Raw genomic sequence first — 26,905 nt, 5'->3', positions numbered from 1 at the left:
GAAGGCAAATAAACTAAAATAGCTAAAACAATTTTGAAAAAGAATAAAGTGGAGGGAACCATTCTATCCTATTTCAAGACATTATATAGCTAAACTAATCAAGATTGTGTGGTGTTGGCAGAGGAACATACAGATCAATAGAGCAGAAGAGTGAACATAGACCTACAGAATTAAAGCCAAATGATTTTTGATAATGGTATAAAAGCAATTCAATGGAGAGAAGATAGTTTTTTCAATAGTTGGTGCTGCAGCAATGGATAGCTATAAAAAAAATTCTTGACCTAAATCTTACACCTTACATAAAAGTCAATTCAAAATGTATCATAAATGTAAATCTAAGAAGTAAAACTATAAAAATGGAAGAAAATGTAAGAAAAGATCTTCAGAACTTGGGGAAGAGTTCTCAGACATGACATCAAAAGCATAATCCACAAAAGAAAAATTAGTAAATTGGATATCATTAAAATTAAACATTCAATCTATAAAAGCTCACGTGAAAAGGATGAAAGGACAATCCAGAGACTGGGAGAAAACATTTGTAAACCACATATCTGTTATATAGATACCTAGATAACTAGAAGTTATAAAGAACTCTTAAAACTCAACAGTAAGAAAACAATCCAGTTAGAAAATAGGCAAAGTGCATGAACAGACATTTCACCAAAAAGAATATATGGATGACAAATAAGCACATGAAAAGATGTTCAGCATCACTAGCAATTAAGGGAAAAGTAATTTAAGATCACAATGAGATAAAACTGTATACCTATGAGAACAGCTAAATTTTTTAGAGTGAAAATATCAAATGCTGGTAATGCATGCATAGGAACTGGATCTCTCATGTGTTGCTGGTAAGACTCTAAAATGGAAGAGTGACCCTGGAAAGTCGTTTGGCAGTGTCTTCTAAAACTAAACATGCAATTAATGTATGATCTATCAATCACACTCCTGGGCATTTATCTCACAGAAATGAACATTTATGTCCACACAAAAATCTGTGTACAATTGTTCACAACGGCTTTATTTATAACAGCCAAGAGCTGGAAACAACCAAATACCCTACAAAGTGACTAGTCAAGTAAAACAGTACATTCATATCATGGAATACTACTCAGCAGTAAAAAGAAATAAACTACTAAAACTCAGATCAACTTAGATGGATCTCAAGAGTACTGTGTCAAATGAAAAAAAATCCAATCTCAAAAGGTCACATACCATAGGAATCCTTTTATGTCACATTCTCAAAACGACAAAATCACAGACGGAGAAATTATTAGTGGCTGCCTAGGGTTAGGGATGGTGGGGAGAAGAGGTATGGGTGTGACTAGAAAGGAGAACAAGAGGAAGATATTTGTGGTGATGCAACAATTTTGTATCTTGATTATAGTGGTAGTTATAGGAATCTATACATATGGTAAAATGTCATGGAACTATATGTACTTTTATCAAGGCTAATTTCCTGGATTTGAGACAGGCACTAAAGGAGGGCACTTGATGGGATGAGTACTGGGTATTATACTGTATGTTGGCCAATTGAATTTAAATATCTTAACTTTTTTTTTTCCTGGATTTGATATCGTACTATACTTACATTACGTAAGATGTAACCAATTGGGGAAACTAAGTAAAGGGTATATGGAACCTCTCTGTACTATCTTTGCAAATTCCTATAATTATTTTTAAATAAAATTTGAAGAAAAAAAGTATTAACTTAAGGTCTTTATACCACTTACTTAAATTATGCTCCTATCTGCTTTTTATGTTTAAGTATTACTTTTAGATATCTCTAAAATAGATCAATACTCTTGTCTGCTAATTAATTGAAGTTTTGAGGATCTATGCTTGAATGTTGAAAAATATGTTTTATAGCAAGCAGGCTCTATAACTACATGACATTTCCAAACTGGAAGGGGTTCTAATCTTAGAGTTAATTAATTAAAATAAAAGGTGTTTGTAGATAACTAGTATTCAGTTTAAAAAAAAAAACAAGAAGTAAGGCAGCCCGGGGGGGCTCAGTGGTTAAGCATCTGTCTTCAGCCCAGGGCATGATCCTGGAGACCCCGGATCGATCCCACATCGGGCTCCCTGCATGCAGCCTGCTTTTCTCCCTCTGCCTGTGTCTCTGCCTCTCTCCCTCTCCCCCTGCGTCTCAAATAAATAAATAAATAAATAGTAAATAAAAAACAAGAAGTAGTGGTATAAATCTGGAAAATCATGCCACAATTATAGAAAAAAATTATCAATTATACAAGGGTAAAAGCACCCTCAGAGTACTCACACAGAGACACTAGTATGTCTTCCCTGCTCCTTCTACAGGCCAGTGGGACCTCATAACCTGACACCATGCCTGGCACACATGAGGAAGCCCTCAGTAAAAACTGCTAAGTAAATGAATGAATGACCTAAGAGCTGCCTTATTTTTGCCCACTGAGCCAAGAAATGCGGGTTTGCAGATCTTGCTATATTCCGAATATTTTTCCACAATAAATTTCTACTTGCAGAGGAAAAAAATTAATAGAAGTAGAATTTTTTTAAAGGAGAAACTGAATTAGTAATCAAACATACAGCACCTGAGTTACTACCAGGCTTTATAAAAATGGTATCTTAATCTGCCTCTTCCATTTCCTAAATCCTCTGCTCAGCATCTATTTATAAACTGCTCATGTCATAGATTATCCCTATTCTATCAGCAAAGACTTTGGGCCTAACTGGAGACCACCCTTGCTCCCAATGTTGTTTTTTCTTTCCTCGGTCTTACACTTAGCCCTCTCCCAAATCCCTACCACATATATGCCTCCCCCTCCTCTCTCCAAAAGAGAGAGAAAGAAAGCATGAGAGAAAAACAGCATTAAGTGACCAGGGCCTTGCAAAATAGTAGCATAAACAAGCAAAACAAGTTTAATTTGGCACACAAATATTCAAATATGTGCTCACCATAAGGCATATTACCCATTCCTCAAATACACAATATAGAAAACAAAATTGAGTTATGTCATCCTTACTGAATTCATCTTCAGCCACAAGACTTGAGAACTGGTTACCCAAATTGTAGATCACTCAGGCTCCTTTGTTCCATGTTGCTTGGGGATAGTGGGTGGAGGTGCGTGGGTAGAGGTCAACTCTTTCATAGGAGCTAAGAAGAGCAGAGGCCTGAACTTGATAGCAACTCATATGCAAGACACTGTGCTAGAACTTTTAAACTGATAATGTTATTTACTCCTTATAACTATCTATGAAGTAGGCATAATCTATACCAGACAGGTGGGGAAACTGTAGCTCCCAAGGCATAAGTGATAATGGAGCCAGGGTTCAAACCCAAAGTTCCTTACTCAAAATATTCAAAAACCTATATAACCTTTTCATTACACTCTCCCTCTCTAAATCCAATCTGTGGGATTACAGCTATTTTATTTTCTCTTTCTCCTAGAGCATCACTACTCAACTAATCAGAGACCTGTTAATAGAACAGGGTTTAAGACCTGTTTAAGAACAGGGTTCTTAAAAAAGAACTCTTTTTACAACTGTTCATACTCCTCGTGTTACTTTTAGTAAGTCAGTTTTCCTCTCTGACCGTCAATCACCTTTCCGATGCAGCTGGTTTCTGAGGCTCCTTCTAAGAATAAAACTTTTCCATTGCAAGATGTCTTCTGTGTTGTGAACACAAACACTCAGAGCTCTAAGAACCATTGTCTAAAATGTATTTTCCAGAGCAAACACCGTTATATCGATTTAATTCTATATACCAGTATTAAACCACTTTCAATTATTTGCATTTTAATTTCACTAAAATTGCCTTTCTCGAGATGAATTCCTTTGTAAAACTTAACTAAGATTTACCTTATCCATCAGTCTGAGCTTTATTTTTTTGTTCTGACCATGTGACAAATATCACCAATTACTTTTCGCCAACTGGGAATATTCTTTTGTGGCTCTGATTTCCAAAAACAAAACAAAACAAAACAGAAAAACAAAAAAACTAATTTTCCCCGGAGTGCTTCATCCTCCTGGCTCTGGAGGTCCAGAGTAAGCCTATAATAGGCACAAATGTACATCTCACCTCCTCTATATACCTGATGTTCGGAAAACTGGTCCAGTGTGCCCAGGATTTGGTACCGCAAGCCGTAGAACTCCGGCATGCCAAGGAAAGTTTGCTATTAAAATTAAACAGTACTCTGACCGGGGCTTCGCGGACAATGAAGGAAACGATCGCCCCCTCTCATCTGGACACACCCCTTCTCCTCCCACTGGGAGCAGCGATCGGCGCGCAGCTGTCAGCTCGGGGTCCCTGCCGGCGCGCGCCTCCGCCGTCCCCGAGTCGGCAGACCCGCCGGGGGAAGCCAGGCGGACAGAGGACTCCGACGAGCCCCACGGAGCCAGGTGGGGCCAAGCCCGGCCCGAGGGAGGGGCGGGCCCGGCGCCGCCTCCACCTCCAGGCCCGCCCTGCGCCACACCCGACCCCGCCCGCTTTCGGCTAACGGGCCGCGGCGCCCGGCTCCACCCGCGAGCCCTCACCTCGCCCACGGCGGCCTCCGGGAGTCGGCGCCCGCGGGTCGCGCCGCCTCGCCGCAGTACCACCCGCCGCCGCCTCCGCAACCTCAGCCCACCGGGCGGACCCGGCCCAGGTCGCTGGCGGCCCAGGCGCAGGTAGGCGGAGGTGCGCATGCGCAGGCCTTGAGTCTCCATTCGCTGCTGCTAAGCGACACCCGCACCCGGGCCGACCAATCCCGGAGCGCTCTCCCCGCCCGCTCCCCGCGCAGTCCCGACCCGGAGGCTTCTTAAAGGGCTGCGACCCGAAGGCGCCCGGGCTGTGGCCCCGGCGCGCGCGCCTCTCGGCTTGCGTCCCTTCTCGGGGCTCTCACCCGGGTGGGCTTGATGTCCAGGCCTGTAGTCCCCACGTCCGGAGGTGCCAGGAGACTTCTCCGTCTCCGTTCGGTTCCTGCCGGGGTAGAGTACACGACTGACGCGCCGAGGCAGGGAGGTTCCGCGGAACTGCGCGACACGCCCCGGCTGTGGGTTCCGCTGCCTGCGCGGCGGGGCGGGAAGCCCGAGATAGGCGAAACCAAAGAGCACAGCCTCCTGCCACCTCGGACGAGGTGCTGAAGTCCGACCCTGGAGGGACACACCTCAGTCTGGCGGGGGAGGCGCTCACAGATACCACAGATGCACGGCCCGCTGCAGGGAAGCTGAAGTCGTCCATTTAGTTTTCCTCCAACAAATTTTGAGCACCTGCTGTGTGTCAGACACTATGCCAGGCACTGGGGACACAGAAGGAACTCCTGACACTAAAAACTATGTTAAGAGAGGGCAGAGGGCAGCCCGGGTGGCGCAGCGGTTTAGCGCCGCCTTCAGCCCAGGGCCTGATCCTGGGGCCCCGGGATCGAGTCCCGCCTCGGGCTCCCTGCATGGAGCCTGCTTCTCCCTCTGCCTGTGTCTCTGCCTCTCTCTCTCTGTGTGTCTCATGAGTAAATAAATGAAATCTTAAAAAAAAGAGAGAGGGCAGAGTGAGAGCACCAATCGAACAATTCAACAGTTACACGTGTGTTTAAATACAAACCGAGACGCGTGCTCTTCAGAGAGGAACAAGGTTTCCTTTTTAAGATGTTTTTATTTTATTTATTCATGAGAGACACAGAGAGAGAGGCAGAGACACAGGCAGAGGGAGAAGCAGGCTTCCTCTGGGGAGCCTGATGGGGGACTCCATCCCAGGATCCTGGGATCACGACCTGAGCCAAAGGCAGACGCTTAACTACTGAGCCGCTCAGGCATCCCAGGAACAAGGCTTTTTAGAGAAATTGCGGGAGCTTCCGGTCTGAACTTGGGAGTCGGAGGAGGCTTCTTTGAGAATGTGACACCAGCTGACTAGTAGCTAAGGAGGCAAAAAGGGATAGAAGACTGGTTCAGACAGAGGGTAGAGTATGTACAAAGAACAGGGAGGCAGCAAGGCTTCTTTGAGGGATGAAAAGAAACGGGGTAGTACATGAGAAGCTAGTGTTCAACAGGCACAGAATTTCAACTGGGAAGGAGAAAAAGTTCTGAAAATGAATAATGGTGATGGCTGCACAACAATGTATAATTTTAAACGTCACAGAATTGTACATTTAAAAATGGTTAAAATGGGGCAGGGGTGGAGGAGCGGGTGGCTGGGTGGCTCAGTTGATTAAATGTCTGCCTTCAGCTCAGATCATAATCCCCGGGTCCTAGGATGGAGCCCTGGGTTGGGCTCCCTTCCCAGGGGAGTCTGCTTTCCCTCACCCCTCCTTCCCATTCGTGCTCTCTCTTGCTCACTCTCTCAGATAAATAAATAAAATATTTTTAAAAATAAAAATAATATCTTTAATAAATAAATGGTCAAAATGGTAAATTTTATGTATATTTTACCACAAAGAAGAAAAAGACAAGAAAGATAAAAAAACTCAGAGTTTAGAGAGTAAGGAATATGGTGAGAGCCACTAGAGAGAATAGAAGAGCTAAGACCACGTAGGATCTTGTAGGCCATGGTAGAAAGTTTAGGACAGTGGAAAACTGATCAAATTTGCATTTTGTAAATCACTTTGGCTGCTGAAGTTAAGATCAAAATGAAGAAGGCTCATGGAAGCTCTGATAGGAGAGCTGGGAAGCCAATGCAGCCATCTGGGCATGAGAGGATGAAGTTGGAGCTTGGACTTAGACCCGAGCGATGGTGAAGAGGGTGAGAACTAGGCAGTCTGCAGAGACATAGAGGAGAAAAATCAACAAGACTTGGTGATGATCTGGATGTGAAACGGTAACAAAGTAGCTTCAAGGACAATGCCACTGTTCAGCCTTGAGTGACTGGGTAGAAAGTGGAGGGATTCATGGATATAAAGAACACTGGAAAAGGATCTGATTTTGGAGAGACGAATGATCACTAGTTCCATCTAAGACAAACTGAATTTGAGGCACCCTTTGACACTTCTGGTTGGGATGTCATTGTACACAGTCGAACATACAGGTTGGCATTCCATGTACAGGTCTGGGCTGGACATAGACTTTTGAAAATCATCACCAAATGGGCAGAAATTGAAGCAGACCTTACATAGAGAAAAATTACAAAATGAAAACAGAAGAGAGCTATGACAGAGTTGACCTCCAGGGATCGCCACTGAGTCAGGGTTGGCCTGTGTGACAAATGATCATGAGGCTAGATCATAAGAGACACAAAGGATAAAAACAATGAGATTTGATTGGTAAAGGAGATTGAAACCCCTTCATTGTATGTGCCAGGAAAGAGGCTAGGATTCCCTCTCAAGGTGCATTCACACGTGAATGGAGATGAGGTCTTCTCACCACGGTCATGAAAACAAGGCTCTGGCTTGGAATGAGGAAGGAAAAATTGGCACCAGACCTACAGCTTTTGAATATGGAGCCCCGGGTTCTCAGAATCTACAGTTTGAGTGCTTTATAATAGGGCTTTGTGCCTTCTGATTGGTGCAGCTCATGTGACTGGGGCACCAGAGTGGACTGGGCTAAAAGGTAAGATGTAGAATCTGAAGTCCTAGCCCTCCTCTCCATCACTGGTCATTTTGACTTTCCCAGGCTTCTTCATCCCTCCACTTCAGGATCACATCCTGAACTGCTTATCACCATAGAAGAGCTCCACGTTTGAAGTTGTAAATGCAGACACCTGATCTCTGTCCCTTGACTGTTCTCAGAAATCTGCCCACTGTTCTCTGGCCTGCAGAAGCCTCCACTCCACTTGTCCTTCTTACTTTGTTCAATGTATCACCTCTCCCCAATCTTTATTTCCTTCCCCATCAGCTGAAAGTCCAAGGTTTATCACTTCCATCACCTTTTTCCCAATATGCTTACCTCCATTCTGCAATTATTCTTCTGTCACACCTGCCTGGCAGGTCTCCAACTCTGGGGGAAAAAAATCCAACCTTCTGGGTTTCTCTAACTCTGTTCCTGAGCTATAAGTACTGCTGGAAAAAAAAAATCTTACAACCACACAGATCAGTGTTATGTATATGCATTGCCCACCTCCACCAGGTCCTCAACACTGTCCAGCAGTCCTATGTTTGCCTCTCTCCAATTCTCCAGAATACCAACCTCAAAATCTCCTGCATGCTTCCCCAATCTTCCACTCTTCAACATCCCCCTCACTTTCCCAGGTGCCTTTTTCACCAAGAAAAGAACAACCATTAAAGGGATAGCCCTCAGCTTGCACCAACTTCTGTCCCTCCCAACTACCACCTTTGTTCCCTTTTCCCCTTCACAGTCAAACTTCTCGGAAAGAGTGGCCTGCTCTAAAGATTCCATTTGCTTCACCTTTCCTGTATTTCACTGTCCCTGACAATTCTCACTGCTGCCTCGACATATCGCTGGAATTTCCTCCATTAAGGATATCAAAGACCTAGTCTCTACCTTGATTGACCTTTCCACAGCATTTGTAATTGCTGTTCTATCTTGCTTTCCTACTCACTCTTATTTCCCATATGACTGTCTCGCCTCTACCCCTCCACGCTCCCGGATTTCCTCTTATATCTCTAGTCTCCCCCCCCCCCCCCGCCCCCATTCTCCTTTGTAGTTTCTTTTCCTTGGCCAGGAGAGAAGCCAACTCACTCTCCTTGAGTAGTCTTATCCCCTGCACGGTTCCAGTCAGTTTCCACAAGTGATGCTTCTCAAAGTGATGCTTTTATCACCAAACCGGCCCTTGACCCTGAGTTCCAGACCCAAATAGCCAGCCTTGCCTCTCCATTTGACCACCTTGCATGTATATGGTCAAGGCTAACTTTCTCACTCTCACTTCCAGTCCAGCTTCTCCTTTACTGTTCCTTGTCTGAATAAATGGCATTACCAGTCTCTCAGTTGGTTAAGCCAGGACACCAGAAGTCATCCCTAATTATTCCTCTCTCCCTCCCCCATTAATTCACTAAGGGCCTGTGGAGTCTATTCCTCATGTCTTTCAAATGCACAGATTTCTTTTTTTCACTGCTCCCACCATTTCTGGCCTACACATCTGCTGCAAATAGCCCTTTCTGTGTTTGTTTGATTCTCCTTTCTTCTTCTTGTCTGGCTGCCCTACCTTTCACCATACTACAGCCAGGAAAACTCTAAAATGCATCTCTGACTTCATTTTCCTTTTGCCTAAAACCATCTATGGCTCTGATTATTCTAAGGAGAGAGCCCGGGCTCTGGATACTTGTCACCTGGGTAACCTCCACTTCCTCTTCATACTGAAACGTCTATTCTCCTGGAGGGCGTTCCCTGCATGCTGGACCAGGTTGGTAGGGTGGTCCCCTACACTTGCCCCAACTTAACTCCGTCTCTGGGGACACCTGTGTGGCTCAATGGTTGAGTGTCTGCCTTCAGCTCAGGGCGTGATTGTGGAGTCCCAGGATCAAGTCCCACATCAGCTCCCCAAAGGGAGCCTGCTTCTCCCTCTGCCTATGTCTCTGTCTCTCTCTGTGTCTCTCATGAATAAATAAATAAAAATCTTTACATCATCTCTGTTATGGTCCTTCCTCATTTGTGTAACAATAGCACTGCATAGGACTAAGCAGGGCCTAAATTCTCCTCCTAATGATCCTTCTCTGCCCCACTCTGCTTTCTGCAGAACCTCTGGGGACTTTTCCTGGGGAGGGAGACTGGTTTGTGAAGACAGGCTTCGGAATCAGGAAGCCCTAAAGTCTTCGCCCAGTTTAGGTATGTTGCCCCATGTTTCTCACTGGTATGAAAGCTGTGAAATGGGATGAAAGCTGCCTCCTCTCAGGGTTGAATAAGGGAACTGTGGAGGGAGAGCCCAGCAAAAGTAGATGAGAGTGCTCTGGGTCAGGGTCACCACTCAGGGAAATGAAGCTCTGGGGAAGAATTGCCCCAGATCTTTTTTGAGAAAATTTTTCCAAGGTCTTCCAAATGATGTGGCTGCCCCTCATTCTGTGCTGCAAGGAAAACCAACCTTGTTCCCAGGTCCTTAAGGGATGGGCTAAACCAGAGAGAAGACAACCACTTCAGAGTTTCGGTGGTTGCTGGTACTAACTATATGGCCTACGTGGGTGGGCCCAGCTTCCTTCTTTTCTCTTGCAGCAAACCACCTCTGCAGTATGTTGCGTGGGCAGTATGGAGTAATAGCTAAGACTGAAGATTCTAGGGGCACCTGGGTGGTTCAGTGGCTGAGCCTCTGCCTTTGGCTCAGGTCATGAACCTGGGGTGCAGGATGGAGTCTTGCATTGGGTTCCTTGCAGGGAGCCTGCTTCTCCCTGTGCCTGTGTCTCTGCCTCTGTGAGTCTCTCATGAATAAATAAATAAATAAAAGATTATAGAAAAAAAAAAGAACAAGGGTTCTAAAAAAGCCATACTCCCTGTGTACAGATCCCAGCTTTGCCCTTAATTGCCGTTAGATCTTAGGCAGGTTACTTCACCTGTTTTCTCGTCTGTAAAATGGAGAAAATAATAGTGCCTTCTAGGGTTGTAAACCTAATAAGCATTATTACTACCCAGAGGAAAAATAGGTATGTATGCGAGTTTCTCCCTCTGCAAAGAGTAAAGCTAACACCAGTGTTTTCCTAGGCCCTGCAGGGTTTGGCTTGGCAGGAGGCAAAGGCTAGGGTTCATGCTCCGGACGCAGATCTGTTGGAACCGCAGTGATGTCGAAAGAGGGAGGCGTAGACTCGGAGACCGAAAGCAGGTTGCGGCCACGATGCCCCCGTGACCCGGGCAGGCGGACCTGACGCACGGCCCCGCCCCCGAGGCTAGCCCCGCTGACTGCGCACAAGCCCCGCAGGGGCAGGCGGCTCCGCGCCCCAGGGGCGGGGCGCAGGCTGACGCTCCGAGCATCGCCCTGGCGCGCCCAATCACGAATGACGTTGCGCCCGGGCCCGGTCCACGGGAGGACCCAATCGACGTCGAGAGCGTGGGTCGGTCCCGCCGTGGCCTAGTGGGGCTGGGGCTGGGCTGCTGGTTGGCTCCAGGCGTGGGGGTGCGCGGGGCCTGAGGCCGGGGTCCCACCCGGCTTTCCGGGATGTCGGTGGCCTTCGTACCGGACTGGCTGAAAGGCAAGGCGGAAGTCAACCAGGAGACGATCCAGCGGGTGAGCGCTAAGCGCGGGCAGAGACACGTTCCTTAGTCGAGATCCCGAGGGAAGCTTCCTGGAGGGAGCAGCATGTCAGCTCAGGCTTGTGGCGTGCGTAGGGGGTCGACTTGCAGGGGTGTGGAGTGAGACGGGAACGGAGTCGGCAAAGGCACTGGGGCGGGACAGCTCGGCATTGGAGACAGCGGGGGTCGCGGTGGGAGCGGTGCGGGGAGTGTTCCCGGCTGTCCCGTTCACACGCTGACTGGCCCCCTTCTCTGGCCTTTCAGCTCTTGGAGGAGAATGACCAACTCATCCGCTGTATCGTGGAGTATCAGAACAAAGGCCGGGCGAATGAGTGCGTCCAGTAAGTACCCTCCCCACCTCTACTTTTGGTGTAGGCTGAAACCATGATACAGCAACCGCCCTGAACTGGGAGTCTTGGGTGATGGATTGCCCATGAAGCTCTCAGGGAAGTTGCTTACCTGCCCAAGGCCACACAGCACATTGTGAAGTCTAGATTCAGACGTGGCACCATCTTCAAAACTTGAGTTATGCTCATTGCAAATCTCAGGTAGACGTGTCAGCTGATGGCAACAGAGATGGAAAACTAGTCTCAAGAGATGTGAGCTGTGGCCCCTTTCTCCTCATAGATCTCCAGCTTTTCGGGCGGGGGGGGGGGTGTCAGATAATTTGACTGCTGAGTTCCCTTTCATTTATTTATTTATTTTAAGTAGACTTCACGACTAGCATAGAGCCCTAGGAGTGTCTTGAACTCACCACCCTGAGATTAAGACCTGAGCTAAGATGAAGAGTCAGAGGCTTCACCAACTAAGCGCCCCATCCCCTTCATTTTCTAACTTGGAGTCAGCCTGTAATGCACACAAAGACCAATAAAAGACTTCCAAGTTAATTAAGCCAAAGGCAAATTCTGCACAGTAATTGAATGTGGTCTCTAGCTATATACCAAAAGGAGAGACAATAGTCTCTTTTCTAAATGTAGTCCAGGATTATGCTCCATTTATTATAGAAAAATACATTTTTCATTCCTACTGAAGACCTCTTTAAGAAAACCATACTTTCCCCATCCCCTAAAAAAAAAAAAAAAAAAATCACCTATAGTCCCTTACTGAACAACTCAATGAAATAGTTGAGATATCCATCTTTGGGTGAGTCTTTACATTTGGTTCTGGCATCGGGTAATTTGCTTTTTTGCAGTTTATAGTAAACTCTCATTTTTCTATACAGAAAATAGTTGCAAAAATGTTCTCAACCTATGGGTAAGAAAGTTATCAAGATTTCACATTTATAGGCCATGCTTCCTGGCTCCCTTAGTCTGATTTGTCTTCCTGGATAGAGAATTATGCTCCTTGATTGATAATCACTACAATAGTAAGCTCATATTAATACCATAAAAGTGCCTTGTCCCTTCATTAAGTTTGTTCCACAAATATTTCATAAGTACTACTGACTACCAGAAACTGTTGCAGCTATTGGGGAATAGGTACCAAAACCAGCTCTGCTTTTTACCAAATCAGGTACCAGCTCTGCCCTTATGGAGTTTACATTCTACACTCAAGAATCTAGAGAGAGGAAATCATACAATTAGGTACATACTAATAAGTGCTTTGAGTAAGAATAAAGCAGTGTTAGTGGCAGGAAGGGGTGTTGTTTTATATAGGGTATCTCTGATGGGACATCTGAGTAGAACCAGAGGTGAGGCAGCCAGCCATATGGATATATATAAGGCAGAGACAGAATCAGGTGGAAAAGCCCCATTGACTGGAGCACACTGTTGTCTTCAAATCAGAGCAAAGAGGATACAGCAGCCAGAACTCAGTGAGCAAAGGGAAAATGGTAGGAGCTGAGGTCAGAAAGATAATTAGAGGCCCCAATCGTGTAGAGCCTTGTAGGCCATCAGAAAAGCTGGAAGGGCTAAGCTTTAGTCAGAATGAGATGGGACCATTTGGAGGGTTTTAGTCAGAGGTGTGGCAAATCTTGACTTAAACTGTACAATACTCACTTACGTTGCCATGTGGGGAATAGACTCGTTCAATACAATAGTCTAAGCAAGGATAGTGGCTTGGCCCAGAGAGCTGTGAAAGTGATAAGTGAGAACAGGTAAGATTCTGGATATATTTGCATTGGTTAAACAAGGAGGTTGATCATGCTGAATCATCCAATCAATAGATGCGCCATTCCAGTATAGTGGGTAAATTCCTTTCCAGTGTTTTGTTCATGTTCAGCAACACAAAGCCTCTAATTTTTGCCTCTTTTTCACCTATAGGTACCAACATGTGTTACATAGAAATCTCATTTATTTGGCTACCATCGCAGATGCCAACCCAACCAGTGCTTCAAAAGCAATGGAATAATCTTTCAGTTGGCTGTCACGAGGAGTAACTGAGTGTAATCCATGTCCTATGAAGTAAAGACAGGCTCTTTACCAACTCAACTGCTTAAAATATGAATGAACCCTCTATGGCTCTTTTAAAAATGTGACAATGTGAAGAAAGCTACTAGATTAACTGTATTCTCAGTGTAAATATTTACTTTAATAATTAAGTAGATTTAGTGGACTCCAGATTTCCTCTTTTCTGATAGGCATGTTGGGATAAAAAGATATCATGGGCATCATCTTCAATTCTACCTTTTCAGTTTCAACCTGAAGAGGAAACTGAGCAGGTGATAGGCAATTAACAGGAATTGGGGAGACTCCTAACTGAGGCCCTGGCAAATGGGCATGTAACCGTGTGCTCCCTTCTACCAGTTTGTAGTCATGGACCTGATCATCCTTTTCAGGTTGCTTTGAAATAAAACTTGCCTTTCCATGCAACACTCATATTGAGGTATAGAGATTTTCATATAAGTGTTCCATTTGGTCTTCTAGAAAAACTATAAGAACTTAAAAATATATGTAACAATACTACCATTGCTACCAAAATCAATGGTCATTCTTCATTATTATTTAATATAATCTAATAATAAACTTTTAAAATACTTTTTAAAACACATTCTTCCTCCTATCTTTTGAAGGTTCTTGGCTGGGGCTCTATACCAAATGACAGATTAACAAAAGAAAAACATAAAAATTTAAGTTTTATGTGACATGGGAGCCCTTCACAAGGAAATGAAGACCCAAAGATAGTTAAACCTGAGTATTTTTTTTCTTATTTTTTTTTTTCGAAACCTGAGTATTTTTATATGAGATTTGGTAAAAAGTGGAAAGCTATGGAAAACTGAGAGGACAGAAGGATATGAGCTATGTGTAGTAAACTGGGGGAACTTAGCCTGGCCTTTTCATTCAAATTCTCAGTGTCCCTCCATTTTAAGAGATAAGGATGCGCCTTTCTTCTGGGTATAGGGAGGGCACCTCTCACATGAGGGTCTCATCACCTGGTTCATGGGAGGTCAGAGAGTCCTTCCAATATCTGCCATTTTTCAGATGCTTCAGCTCAAAATATTCAATAAGCCAAGGTGCCACGTTTTGGAGTATTATGTCCTGAACCCCATCAGTTATCATGGAATGTCTTTTTGTTGATTTAACTCAGGATCCAAACGAGATTCATACACTGCATTGTGCTGATGTCCGTTAAGTCTCTGTAAAAATAATTAGCAGTTCCCCTTCTTGTCTTCTTTGCTATTGGTGCAAAAACTAGGTCACTTGCCCTAAAATTTCTCATATTCTGGATTTGCCTAGTTGGATCCCTATGGTGTCATTAAATATGTCCCACTATTGCCCACTTTTCCTATAAACTGGTAGATCTAAAGGCTCATTCAGACTGAGATTCTAATATTTTTGGCAAGTATACATCATAGGAGGTAAGTATACATCATAAGGTAAGAAGCAGTACTTGCTTTTGCATCACATCAAGAATGAGTTGATTTATTAATCAGGTGCTCAATAGCCTTTCACTTAAATTATGATCTACCAAGTTTTGATCTATTACTTCATCAGGGATTTATACTGATGGTTTCCTATCTTATCATCCCTCTGCCTTTATTATCTTTATTCAATAAAGAACTTTCTCTCTTTGAGACTTATCTGTAAAATGAGGCAGGGAGATTTTCTTAAGTAAACACAAAATTAGAACCTCTGGTGCCTGGCTTATTTAGTAGGAATCAAGGGTTGCAACCCAGAGAGACTAATGTATCATAGTGAAGAGAGATCTCATTTTGAATCATAGCTCAATTGCAACCTCTGAGAGCTCTTGTTTCCTCACCTATATAATGAGGATAATGAATGTAGTATTTGCCTCCTAAGGTTGTTAGATTGAGATACTGTGGTTGAGAGCTGGGCATGTAGTAAACACAATGTATTAATGTGTGCTCTGATGTGTTATCTGAGGGCTCTGGCCCTTTCTGGCCCTTCTTAAGTCTGGGAAGAAGCCTGTTCTTTGCTCCCTCACCTATTCTATCCTTAGGGTTCTAACCCATTAACAGACTCTTCCTTCTGCCTCTGTTCATGGGATTGGTGCCCATACTCTATGCCAAGTGGGCTCTTGGGCCTGACCTGGTGAGCAGATATGGTGGGCACTACGCAATGTTTTTAGTTTTGAATTAGTTACTAATATTTAGAGAGGATTTTCCATTAAAGCCTGGATTTCTAGCCATGCTGGCCCTGTAGGTCCACATGGCAACCATCAGCTGGAGTTGGATGGCAGCTGTCTCTCTTTACTAGGCAGCTTGGCTTGTCTACAAATGGCTTGGCTCTAGCTGGAATGAGAGCACCAGCTGATGTTTCAATTTGGGTCTCGCCTAAAACAGCCTGAGACAAGGCCTTGGGCACAGATAGTTTATTTGGGAGATGATCTCAGGAAGCAGGAATAAGGCTGTGAGAAGAGTGAGACAGAGAATGAGGAAAAGCCACTAAATGGGTGTGTTGCCAAGGTCATTGCTGTAGGCAATAAGAGCTCAATTGGTGGTTGGGGGATGATCTCAAAAGCATACAAATGTCCCAGAAGTGTCCACCTGAGTTGGCGTTGCTTACAGGGGACTGGACTAATAAGCAGCCTTTGCAGCCAAGTTGGCCCTAGATGTCAGAAGAAGAAGAAAGTAAAAAGTGGCATGGCAGCGCCTGAGGTGGGCTTCTGCCAGCACAAGGCTGAGTCTGATCTCGCAGGAACTGTTGACTACCAGCAAGGTAGGCGAGGGTCTGTGATGGAGCATCAGAGGTTCCAGTGTGTGGGCTCTGAGTAAGCCAGCGTGGCCTAGAGCAGTTAAGTGTAGCTTCCTGTGTAGCAGGGATAATAGCCTTGAAGACAAAATCCAGTTCTCTCTCAGATGGAAGGAGCTTATGACCTGCTGTGTTCCCCTCCCTTTGTCTCTTGGAAGGTATTTCAATCCGCATGCAGAGGACTGAAGCAGGGCAAATCACAGCCTCTGGAAACAGCTGAGGCTACTTAAGCTACAGTTTACCCTATCTCCAGAGGGCCCCCTTCTGGGGAGATACACTGGAGAAGCTGGGACAGGCCAGTTAGTTGTCATTGTATGTGCCCACACCCACCCACCTCTACCTGTCTGCTTCAGAGACAGCCTGAAGCACAAGTATCTGCCATCCCTCTTAATGGGCCCAGAAATCAATATAGTTGTGAAACGTGATTTAAAAAGGTGAAGACCAAACCTGACCAATGTATTCACCGTTCTCTCTCCTCAGAGGACCTCCTGCTTCAAGATTAAGTCTCTACTCAGCCTGTCTACCCTTTTCCAGCTCTCAGGGTCAAGCTGATCTCCCAACAGCCTACAGAGGGCCTGAGCCTTTCTCTGGGGTTCCCAAGCCTGCCTCCCAGGATTTGCAACCGTGATGACTTCTGTCATTATCACATTCTCCTGGGATGAGGATATGGCAACTAAAACAAAGAAAGCAGATAATTTGAGGTTAGGTTTCTTTCCTTTTTTTTTTTTTTAAGATTATTTATTTATTCATGAGAGACACAGCAAGAGAGGCAGAGACATAGGCAGAGGGAGAGGCAGGATCCCTGCAGGGAGCTCGATATGGGACTCTTATCCCAGAACCCTGGGATCATGACCTGAGCCAAAGGCAGACGCTTAACCACCAAACCACCCAGGTTTCCCTTGAGGTCAGGTTTATTCCACAAATTGTGAAGCTATATTTCCACTGCCTCATGAGGCTTTTTGACATCTCAGTCTGACTTTTGGGGACCCCAAGTAACAATATGGCTAGGGAGGAAAGGATGTTCAATGCTATCTCCTATGCTCTTAAACCTCTATAATCAACTTCCCTTCCTAAAGATGATGATTCCTAGAATCATCTAGTCTATTTCTTAAGCTGGGTACATAGTATCTTCATTTTGTTGGTACTCTACCTCACACATAATATGGTTTTGATTCCATTTTTTAATAAAGGCAAATTTAAGAAGTTAATTAATCTATTACTCTTTTCCCAATGAAAACCCTACAGATATTCCTCTGGAATCTAGGTGTTCTGTTCAGTCACTGGGACCTTTCTTTCCTTCCTAAATCTTTTTAATAAGAGTCTAGGGTCCAAAGGGAGGTTTTTTCATTTCTGCTTGTGATAAACTCATTCATTCAAAAAATATTTTCTGAATCACTAGTATGAGCTGAAGGTCCTGCAGTGAGGAAGCCAGACAATGTCATTGCTCTCACGGAAAACTCATTCTCATGTAAAGAAGACAACACAGTATAAATAACCTGTATTTATGGGGGAGACAGGCAATAAAATATAAACAATCAAGGAAAGCTTCACATGGCAATAAGTGCTGTGCAGAGATTTACATCAGGGTCATGTGCTGGAGAGTGTCTGGGTGGCTACTTTAAATTATGGAATCAGGAATGACCCTAGAAAGTAACACTGCAGCTGAGATATGAATAACAAAACCTGACACGTGACCATCAAGGGACCAAGCAGTACAGACAGAAGCAAGAGCTATGCAAAGACCTTTCATTCCAATTGGTTATTTTTTCCTCTCTTTCTCTTGAGTCCATTTATAGAGCAGTGTTCACCTATGTGGTCATCAACTCAATTATAACATGAGTTCTCCAGGCCTTATGCTGGGCTCGTGAAGAAAACTCAATTATAACAGAAGTTGACCAGGCCTTATGCTGGGCTCGTGAAGAAAATAAAGAAGGAGCACAGTGCCCTGCTTTCAGGGAGCTCCTAATAAGCCTGACAAGACAAAAGAGACCCACACCAGGCATGGACCAGGGCACTATGCAAGACCAAGGATGCTGAGAAATTGTCCAGATATTGAAGCTGCAGGGATTCCAAGTGAAATTACCAAGTGCTTCTTATATAGCATAGAAAAAGTCTAGGCTTTTCAATTCCTGAACACTCTTGTCTGCAAACAAAAAATTGCCAGTGGCAGCAGAAGCTTTCAGCATCCCACACTCATTCCTCGAACTTTAATTGTACTGCAGCTGAGTCCCAGCAGTACGTATCTGTATCTCTGTCTTGAAGACTTTTTTCTAAAACTGGAAGTCTGCCTTGCCCAGGCATAGCAGACCAGAAGAACCTGGGGATTACCATGCTGGGAACAGCCCTCAACTGACTCTCGGTAAAGGAGTATTATGATTATTATGAGTATACTCATAGGTATTAGATGAGCTGGGAGTATTAACGTCCCAGCTCCCTCACCCCTCCATAGGGACAATTCCAAGATGTTTCTTCTGTACTGGTTGCCAGAGCTCCCCATCAGGGTTAAGCTCTAATCACCACTAAGGTAGATGGCTTAATAGCACACACCTTATTGGCTATCCTCCCAGTTCACTTCTTCACTCTCTAGATGGAATTTCCTAGGGCCACTTTTCAAATAAGCAGGTTGCATTCAAACCATTGTCTGAGAATCCTCTTCTAAGGGAAACAACCAAGATACTGGTTGTTTAATGCTTTACCTTTGGTGGATAGACCCAGATGGATTGGCTGAGCAAATATAGCTTCCATTAGTACCAGAGCAGATGAAAAATTTTTACCACAACCTAATTTACTAGCAAAAACTAGTGTCTAGAAAAAACCAAGGACTCAGCAGAATTTAGAGTTTGAAATCAGAGAACAAATTGATCAGAGAGTAAGGAAACTGTCTAACAGGAAGTGCTTGTCATAGTGTTTTTTATATGAATTTGGTGGGATCCAAGTTCCCTGCTAAAGAGGATGAAGCATTCAACATTTGTGAAATATAGTCCTGCTTTAATGCAAGTTAGTGGCTAAAAAAAGCCACTTGCCTAAAAGCCCAAAAGATGGATGTAGTATCAACAATTAAGGTGACTTCTTAGTTGGTAGCCATTGCCTCAGTGGCCATCTCTGTGCTGCCATACCCCCATGCTTCTCCTGATTACTGGCCCCACCCCAAGCTGATCAATCACAGGTATTGCCCACTATTGTGGCCATCAAGACTGACGGGCATATTAACATCATCAAGTCAATCAGATGTCTTGCTGGGATTTTTCTTACTAGTGCTGGCAGATAAAGTGCTATCCCCTCAGACTTCCAGGCTATAAAGATGTATGTTTGGAGCTGCTATGGCCATGTCCTCTGACCCTCATAGAGAAAAGAAAGCCCATCTGCTCTTGACTAATATTATGAGAATGTTATTCTATCAAACTACACATTTTTATGTAAAATGAAATAGTCTACTCCCTCGTTTTCCACAAAAAAAGAAATCTAGGATTTAAAAGAAAATGTGTTTTCAAATTTTCAATATAGATTTTTGTTATCAAATTCTGGTATATTTGTTGTTGTGTTGTAGGTCTAAGATTACCTCCAGTTTTGATGATTAGCTAGGAGGACTCAAAGGACTCAGCATATAGTTGTACTCATAGCTATGATTTATTACAGCAAAAGAACACAAAATCGGCAAAGGGAAAAGGCATATGGGGTGAAGCCCAGAGGAAACCAGGTTCTAGCTTCCCCCTCCCAATTCATTCCTCCAGGGATGAATCATAACAACACGTGAGAAAATGTCTACCAGGGAAGTTCATTAAAGACTCAGTGCTCAAAGTTTTTACTGGGAGATGGTCACATATGTATGCATCCTCTGCCTAGTACATACCAAATTTCCAGATTTCAAGAAGGAAAGCAGGTGCTCAGCATAAACCATATTGTTTGCTCAAACAGTTTAGGCAGAGTGAAGCACTAACCGTTTAACTGAAGTTTTCTTTAAATGTTGGAAATTGGGATCCCTGGGTGGCGCAGCGGTTTGGCGCCTGCCTTTGGCCCAGGGCGCGATCCTGGGGACCCGGGATCGAATCCCACATCGGGCTCCCGGTGCATGGAGCCTGCTTCTCCCTCTGCCTGTGTCTCTGCCTCTCTCTCTCTCTCTCTCTGTGACTATCATAAATAAATAAAAGTTGGAAAAAAAAATATTAAAAAAAAATAAATGTTGGAAATTGATTACAGTACAGGTTCCCAGATCCACCCACAGGCCAACTTTTAAGCAAGTCTTTCTAAAGATGGCAGTCTTGGACTTACTCTTTTCTGTACAATTTTCTATTGAAGATACAGGATATCTTTTTATTTAAAAAATGGTGTAAGCAGGGGCCCCTGGGTGGCTCAGTTGGTTAAGCATCTCAGGGTCCTGGGATCCAGCCCTACATCCTTCCTGCTTGTGCTCTGTAAAATAAATAAATTGGATTTCTTTTCTCTCCTTTTGTTCATCTTTTTGTCCTTTCCCTAAGTTATAAAAATGTAAAAGTTAACTTGGTAGGGATCCCTGCTTGAGGCTAACCTGTGTATTACAGAGGATATACTAAAGGAGCTGAGAGGCAATAGATAGATAACCAATACACCATACATTGGGATAATCATGTGCCTTTTCTTTAATCTGTTAATATGGTGAATTATAGGAATAGATTATCTGATGCTGAATCATCTTTGCATTCCTGAGTTAAAGCCAACTAGGTCATGAACATCTGGGGGTTTAATGCATTTGGGGTTTAAATACTAGGAAAAGTCCATTTCCTAGTATTTTATTTGGACTTTTAAATCCATGTTTATAATGAGATTGGTCTAGAACTTCCTTTAAAAAACAAAAAAGATTTAATTTACTTATTTGACAGAGAGAGGGAGAGAGCACAAGCAGGGGAAGCAGCAGAAATAGACTGAGAAATAGGCTCCCCACTGAGCAGGGGCCAGATGTGGGCCTGATCCCAGGACACTTGGATCATGACCTGAGCCAAAGGCAGATGCTGAACTGACTGAGCCACCCAGGTGCCCCAGGTCCTTAACTTTCTTGCCCTCTTTGTTTGGTATTGGCATCACAAGATAAGTTAGGTAGCTGTCTTTTTTCCATTCTCTAAAATATTTTGATTGAGAAAAGATTATTGATCCTTAAGGGTCTGGTAAAATGTGCCTATGAGACAATGTGGAACTTGTGTTTTTGGAAAGGAAGACTATATTTGTTCTTACTGGTATTATTATGAGTAATTTCAAAGAAACTGAAATTTTGAAATTTTGAACATAGCTCAAAAATCCCCATATACCTCTCACTTAGATGCAATAATGAAGATTTTGGCACATTTGTTTCACTCATTATACCTAAAAAACTAAGAACATTTTCTTGCATAACCACAATTTCATTATCTTTATCTTCATTATTCATTATTAGGTGTCTATCAAAATTAAATGTAGTTCCTTGATTTCACCTAATATCTAGACCATTATCAAATTTCCCATTTAGTTATGTCAAAATGTCCTTCACAGAGTCTTGCTGTCCACTGAAAGATGAATAGATAAAGATGTGGTCTATATATACAATGGAATATTACTCAATCATTAGAAATGACAAATACCCACCATTTGCTTCAACATGGATGGAACTGGAAGGTATTATGCTGAGTGAAGTAAGTCAATCCGAGGACAAACATTATATGGTCTCATTTCATTTCGGGAATATAAAAAATAGTGAAAGGGAATAAAGGGGAAAGCAGAGAAAAAGAATGGGAAATATCAGTGAGGGTGACAGAACATGAGAGACTCCTAACTCTGGGAAATGAACAAGGGGTGGTGGAAAGGGAGGTTGGGTGGGGGGTTGGGGTGACTGGGTGATGGGCACTGAGGGGGGCACTTGACAGGTTGAGCACTGGATGTTATGTTATATGTTGGCAAATTGAACTCCAATAATAAAAAAAAAGTCCTTCACAGTTGTTTGGAAAATTAGGGATTACTAATTCAACTTCTTCAATGCTTGTTAGTTTATTCAGGCCTTCTATTTCTTTGAGTCAATTTTGGTAATTTCTATTTTCTAGAAAATTATGTTTCATCTAAATTTCCCCACTAGTACTCCTGATTAGTTTTGCAAGAGTCCTATCCATTGAAGTGCCAACTGCTGGTGTAATCCTGCTGTAATAAGCTTAACACCCAAAATCATTACCTGAAAATTCCTACTACGGAGTCTTCTCCAAATTAAGCCTGAGTTTGTAAACTCCTTGGATATTAATTTTCTACTACTCTTGCTGATGAGGGAAGAGGTATCAGTCCGTTTGGTGGATACTAGCCCTAGGTCTTATCCTGGTAGTTTCTTCACCTTAACCAAGTAGCATACCTTATCCTCAAATCTGAAATATAATTTCAACTCACAGGACAGAATAAAATAATTTTCAGCAAAGAGAGAACTTAGAACATATTTCATCCTGCTTATTTTACAGATGAAGAAACTGAACTCCAGGATCAGAGTGATTTGCCCCAGATCATATAATCAGTGGCAAGAAAGACACTTTTAGTGGAGTGTCAAGATAAGAATGAATTCCAGGAGATTCAAAGTATTTTAAATACTCCTCAAATTAAGCATTTCATTCCAGGGCCCTAAAGCCAACCTTACACTGAAGCCAGCTGCCCCAAAGCACAGTAATGACCAATTGCTCCCCTTCTTTCCTAAGTCTTTGTATGGAAGTTAGCTTTACCAACTAATTTCATCTCTGAATAGGCATGTACTGTTTTGTTTTTTCCAAAACTATTAAATGGTTAGCTGTAACACTGTAAGCAAAATCAGACCCAGGATCACTGGCTCTCAATTCAGCCTAGGTTACAAATGTGAAACCCAGGTGACTTGCTCTACTAGGGATACTGTACTTTTAGAGAGGGAGATCTGGCAACCTCTGACAGGTATAGCACTTCCATGATGGTGCAGGTCTGTGCACTTTACAAGGTGGCACAGGTGCAAAAACAGATGAGAAACTACCTAAGTGACTCTAATTTTTAAATTTACTATAAAGCTATAGTAACCAAAACTGTGTGCCACTTCACACTCATTAGGATGGCAATTAAAAAAAAAAAAACCCACAACATAACAAGTATTGGTGACGATGTTGAGAAATTGAAACCTTGTGCAATGCTGATGGGAATGTAAAATAGTGCAGTCACCATGAAAACCAGAATGGCAGTTCCTCATAAAAACAGAATTAGCTGGGGGCACCTGGGTGGCTTAGTGGGTTAAGCATCTGTCTTTGGCTCAGGTCATGATCCCAGAGTTCTGGGATCCAGCTGAGGTTGGGTTCCCTGCTGAGCTTGGAGCCTGCTTGTCTCTCTTCCTCTGTCCTTTCCCCTGTTCACTCTCTCTCTCAAATAAATAAAACCTTAAAAAATTTTTTTAAACAATTAGCTTATGACCTACTAATTCCACTTCTGGATATGTGCCCAAAGGAACTGAAAGCAGGATCTCAAAGAGAAATTTGTACACTCATCCACACAGCAGTATTCTTCACAATAGCTAAAGATGGAAGGAACCCAAGTGTCTGTCCATCTGCTGATGAATGGATAAAGAAATTATGGTATATTCATACAATGGAGTACTATTTAGCCTTTAAAAAAAGGAAATCCTGCAATATGTGAGAACATTGATGAAAGGAGAACATTATGCTAAGTGAAACAAGTCAGTCACAAGACACAAATTGTACGATTCCATTTAATGCATGGTAACTAAAATAGTCAAACTTATAGAAGCAATGTATAAAATTATAATTGCCAAAGGATGAGAAGGGAGGGAAAGTAGTTGTTATCAATGGTCATAAAATTTCACCTAGGCAAGATGGATGAATACTAGAAATCTGCTGTACAACATTGTGCCTATTTTTTTTCAACATTGTGTCTATTGATTAACATACCATATCTTACACTTGAAATCTGTTAAGGTTGGGGGAGGCGGGTGGTGCCTGGGTGGCTCATTTGCGCTGAGCATTCAACTCTTGATTTTGGCTCAGGTCATGATTTTGGGGTTGTGAGATCCAGCCCTGTGCCAGGCTCCCCATTTAGCTAGCAGTCTGCTTGTCCCTCTCCCTCTGCTCCTCCCTCCACTGGGTCACGCTTGCTCTCAAATAAATAAATAAATAAAATCTTAGGAAAAAAAAAAAAACTGTCAAGAGGGTAGATCTCATGTTAAGTGTTCTTACCCCAATAAACTAAAAACGGGGGGGAGGGGCGCCTGGGAGGTTTAGGTAGTTAAGTCTCTGCCTTCTGCTCAGGTCATGATCCCAGGAACCTGGGAATCCAGCAGCAGCAGGTTCCCTGCTCACTGGAGAGCCTCCTTCTCCCTCATCCCCTGCCCCTCCCCCTGCTCATGCTTGCTTCATCTCTCACACTTTCTCAAATAAAATCTTAAAAAAAAAAAAAAAAATGTAGAGTAGTTGCCTGAGGCTGGGTGCAGAGAATGCAGAGTTACTGGTTTATGGATACAGAGTTTCAGTTTTCCAAGATGAAAAATGTGGAGATAAAAAAAAAAATGTGGAGAGATGCTGGTGATTGCACGACAATGAGAATGTACTTAATGCCTCTGAACTGTACACTCAGAGTTAAATGATAATTTTGTGCAGTGTGTATTTTACAGTTTTAAGAAAATAACTTAAAACAAAACAATGGGCCCTGGCATAAAGATACACCGAACAGTCAACAAAATAAAGTCCAGAAACAGATCCACACATAAGTCATCACAAAGCCAAGGTAATTCAACTGACAAGAGGCAGTTTTTTCCAACAAATGGTGGTGGAACTACTCTATGTTTCCATGGGGAGGAGGGGGTAAGAACTTCAACTTATACCCGACACAACGAAAAATTCCAATAGATCTTAGACTTACATGTAAACATTCTAGAAGAAAATCCGGGAGAAAGTCTTCAAGCGGTTGGGGTAAGTACAGACTTCCTAGCACAGAAAAAGCACAAACCACACGTGAAAACTAAGTAACTTCACTGAAATTGAAATCTGCTTTGCACAAACCATCATCAAAACAATGAAAACGACCCAGCTCCGGAGAAAACATTCGGAATTACATAGGACAAAAGATCTGCATTTAGAGCATACATATGTCACCTGTTTGACAACACATTTGTACTCGGAACTCCCGCATTCAATAACAAGACGAACACGAATAAAACGTGGGCAAAGGTCTTGCGCGGACTCTTCACAAAAGATGAATGGCCATGGACAAAGACTATCCCAGCGACGTGGGCGCCAGAGGGGGAACGAACGCACACCTAAGCCCTTTGAAATGCGACAGCCTAACAAGAGGAGAGGATCATCTACTTCTTGCAAAAAGGAAAAGAGGCCAAAAGATGCGTCGCTCCACTGCCACTTTCCTCGCCGCTCGCAAGCAGGTGTACGCAACACGGAAGCCTCGCGATACGGGAAAGGACGCGGACACACGGATCCGGAGGGAGGGCGAGAGGAAACAGAGAGCGCAGGCGCGGCCAGGACTCCCAGATTGGACGCCTGACTCTAGCGGGGCGGGAAGGGGGGCGGGAAGGGGCGGGGCAAAAAAAAAGACGAGTTCAGGTATAGGAGAGTCGGGCTAGAGGCTCCTCGGGAGTTCCCCGACACGCCCACCTGCGCGCGCACGCTTCGGTTAAACACCCCCTTCAAGGCCGTGCTCTCGCGGTATTTGTCCCGACTCTCGCGGGGTTTAGCGTGGCAAGGGAGGCCGGCCCGGGGGAGGGGGTGGTGGTCCGTTAGTGGCGTTGGGCTCTGGCCGCCGCGGTGGCAGCGCTTTCTCTTCCGCTCTCGGAGAGCTGCTCAGGCTGGAGGCCAACCAGGTGAAGAGCTCGTCCGTATGTGCGTGCGCGCTGCCTGGGGGTCGGGAGGCCCGGGGCTGGGCTTGGGGCCCCCCCCCCCCCCCGTCTCGGCCTCCCGCGGTGTCGCGACAGGCCGGCGCGAGGAGGCGACCGTGGCGCGGGCTCCGCCCCAGCCCCCGCCCTAGCTCCCGCCCTGACCGCTTTCGTCCCCCTTTCTCCTAGCTCTTGCCGCCGCCTCGGTCGCGATGGGGGCGCAGGACCGGCCGCAGTGCCACTTCGACATCGAGATCAACCGGGAGCCGGGTGAGCGGGAGACTGGGTTCGTGCTGGGGCTTGGACGGTCCCCGGGGGAAGGGGAGGGGTCTGTCCTCGTCGACCCTCCCCCGAGCCTTTTTGGGAGCGGGTAAGCGTCGTCAGCACTACCTTTGCTCCCGAGCGAAAATCGATGGAGAGGAGGGGGGCCCGTATCCACGCCTCGCCTCCTGCTGGGCCCGGGCCTCGCCCTCCGAAGCCCCTCGCCCTGCACCCCCGGGCTGAGTGTCCGTGCCGTGCCTGGCGCCCAGAAAAGGAGTGCAGCCCTTCTCGGACTTTTTCTCTCTCGGTGCCTCAGGGGGCAAACACTCCCAGTTCCTTTTTTTGTTTTGTTTTGTTTTTTCCTCCGTACTGTGAGGCTTGGACCCGTATATTCTGTACTTCCTAATCCTTGGATATCAGTCGGTTAACTCCCACTTCTGTTTTTTCCTTAAGTGTCCTTAGCCAGCACTTCTTGGTTCGTGGGAAAATGACTTAGTGAAAAGTCTTGTGTGATAAATACAGCAAAGTATTCTGTACCAACAAACAGACTTGCAGCACGCATGCACTTAGCATTCTCTGTCTAGGGAATCTAGCCATTCGTTAGTATATATTA

The 26,905-nt window shown here is 44.3% G+C and overlaps 3 protein-coding genes and 2 long non-coding RNA genes across 12 annotated transcripts in view; 3 read left to right on the top strand and 2 right to left on the bottom strand.

Moving 5' to 3' along the window:
• The window catches only part of SEC22C (SEC22 homolog C, vesicle trafficking protein), a 28,856-nt gene extending 23,850 nt beyond the window's left edge, over positions 1-5,006 (bottom strand). For 2 of the 6 annotated variants that reach the window (XM_077865612.1, XM_077865614.1), the window contains exon 1: positions 4,513-4,634. The gene's annotated coding sequence lies outside the window, so the exon portion shown is untranslated. Of the gene's footprint in view, positions 1-4,057; positions 4,413-4,512; positions 4,649-4,859 lie in introns of those variants that run through there. The other 4 variants (XM_077865613.1, XM_077865609.1, XM_077865610.1 and 1 more) reach the window with 4 other exon arrangements.
• LOC144294065 (uncharacterized) lies at positions 4,260-7,876 on the top strand. The gene is made up of 2 exons (XR_013361460.1): positions 4,260-4,644; positions 6,605-7,876. It is a non-coding gene; the product is annotated as an uncharacterized LOC144294065 (long non-coding RNA).
• An 8-nt stretch (positions 7,877-7,884) lies between these two features.
• LOC144294066 (uncharacterized) lies at positions 7,885-14,034 on the bottom strand. The gene is made up of 2 exons (XR_013361461.1): positions 13,050-14,034; positions 7,885-11,613 (listed from the first exon to the last, which is right to left on the bottom strand). It is a non-coding gene; the product is annotated as an uncharacterized LOC144294066 (long non-coding RNA).
• On the top strand, positions 10,807-14,038 carry SS18L2 (SS18 like 2). The gene is made up of 3 exons (XM_077865620.1): positions 10,807-11,047; positions 11,317-11,393; positions 13,314-14,038. Exons 1-3 carry the CDS (start codon positions 10,979-10,981, stop codon positions 13,399-13,401), a joined length of 234 nt encoding a protein of 77 aa, XP_077721746.1. The 5' UTR covers positions 10,807-10,978; the 3' UTR covers positions 13,402-14,038.
• An 11,838-nt stretch (positions 14,039-25,876) lies between these two features.
• Positions 25,877-26,905, top strand: part of NKTR (natural killer cell triggering receptor) — a 52,529-nt gene continuing 51,500 nt past the window's right edge. For 2 of the 3 annotated variants that reach the window (XM_077865579.1, XM_077865578.1), the window contains exons 1-2: positions 25,877-26,019; positions 26,221-26,301. In XM_077865579.1, the coding sequence (XP_077721705.1) occupies positions 26,244-26,301 (58 nt within the window). In that variant the 5' untranslated portion in view covers positions 25,877-26,019; positions 26,221-26,243. Of the gene's footprint in view, positions 26,039-26,220; positions 26,302-26,905 lie in introns of all 3 variants that reach the window. The other variant, XM_077865581.1, reaches the window with a different exon arrangement.

The sequence above is a fragment of the Canis aureus genome, chromosome 22 (assembly GCF_053574225.1).
Source record: "Canis aureus isolate CA01 chromosome 22, VMU_Caureus_v.1.0, whole genome shotgun sequence".
Lineage (NCBI taxonomy): Eukaryota > Metazoa > Chordata > Mammalia > Carnivora > Canidae > Canis > Canis aureus.
This window is presented reverse-complemented; position numbering and strand designations above follow the sequence as displayed.

What these genes read in the sequence shown, in the direction of transcription:
- SS18L2 (XM_077865620.1), top strand. Translation starts at nt 10,979, where the DNA reads ATGTCGGTGGCCTTCGTACCGGACTGGCTGAAAGGCAAGGCGGAAGTC. An exon ending in ACCAGGAGACGATCCAGCGG is followed by an intron (nt 11,048 to 11,316) that starts GTGAGCGCTAAG and finishes CTGGCCTTTCAG; the next exon opens with CTCTTGGAGGAGAATGACCA. An exon ending in CGGGCGAATGAGTGCGTCCA is followed by an intron (nt 11,394 to 13,313) that starts GTAAGTACCCTC and finishes TTTCACCTATAG; the next exon opens with GTACCAACATGTGTTACATA.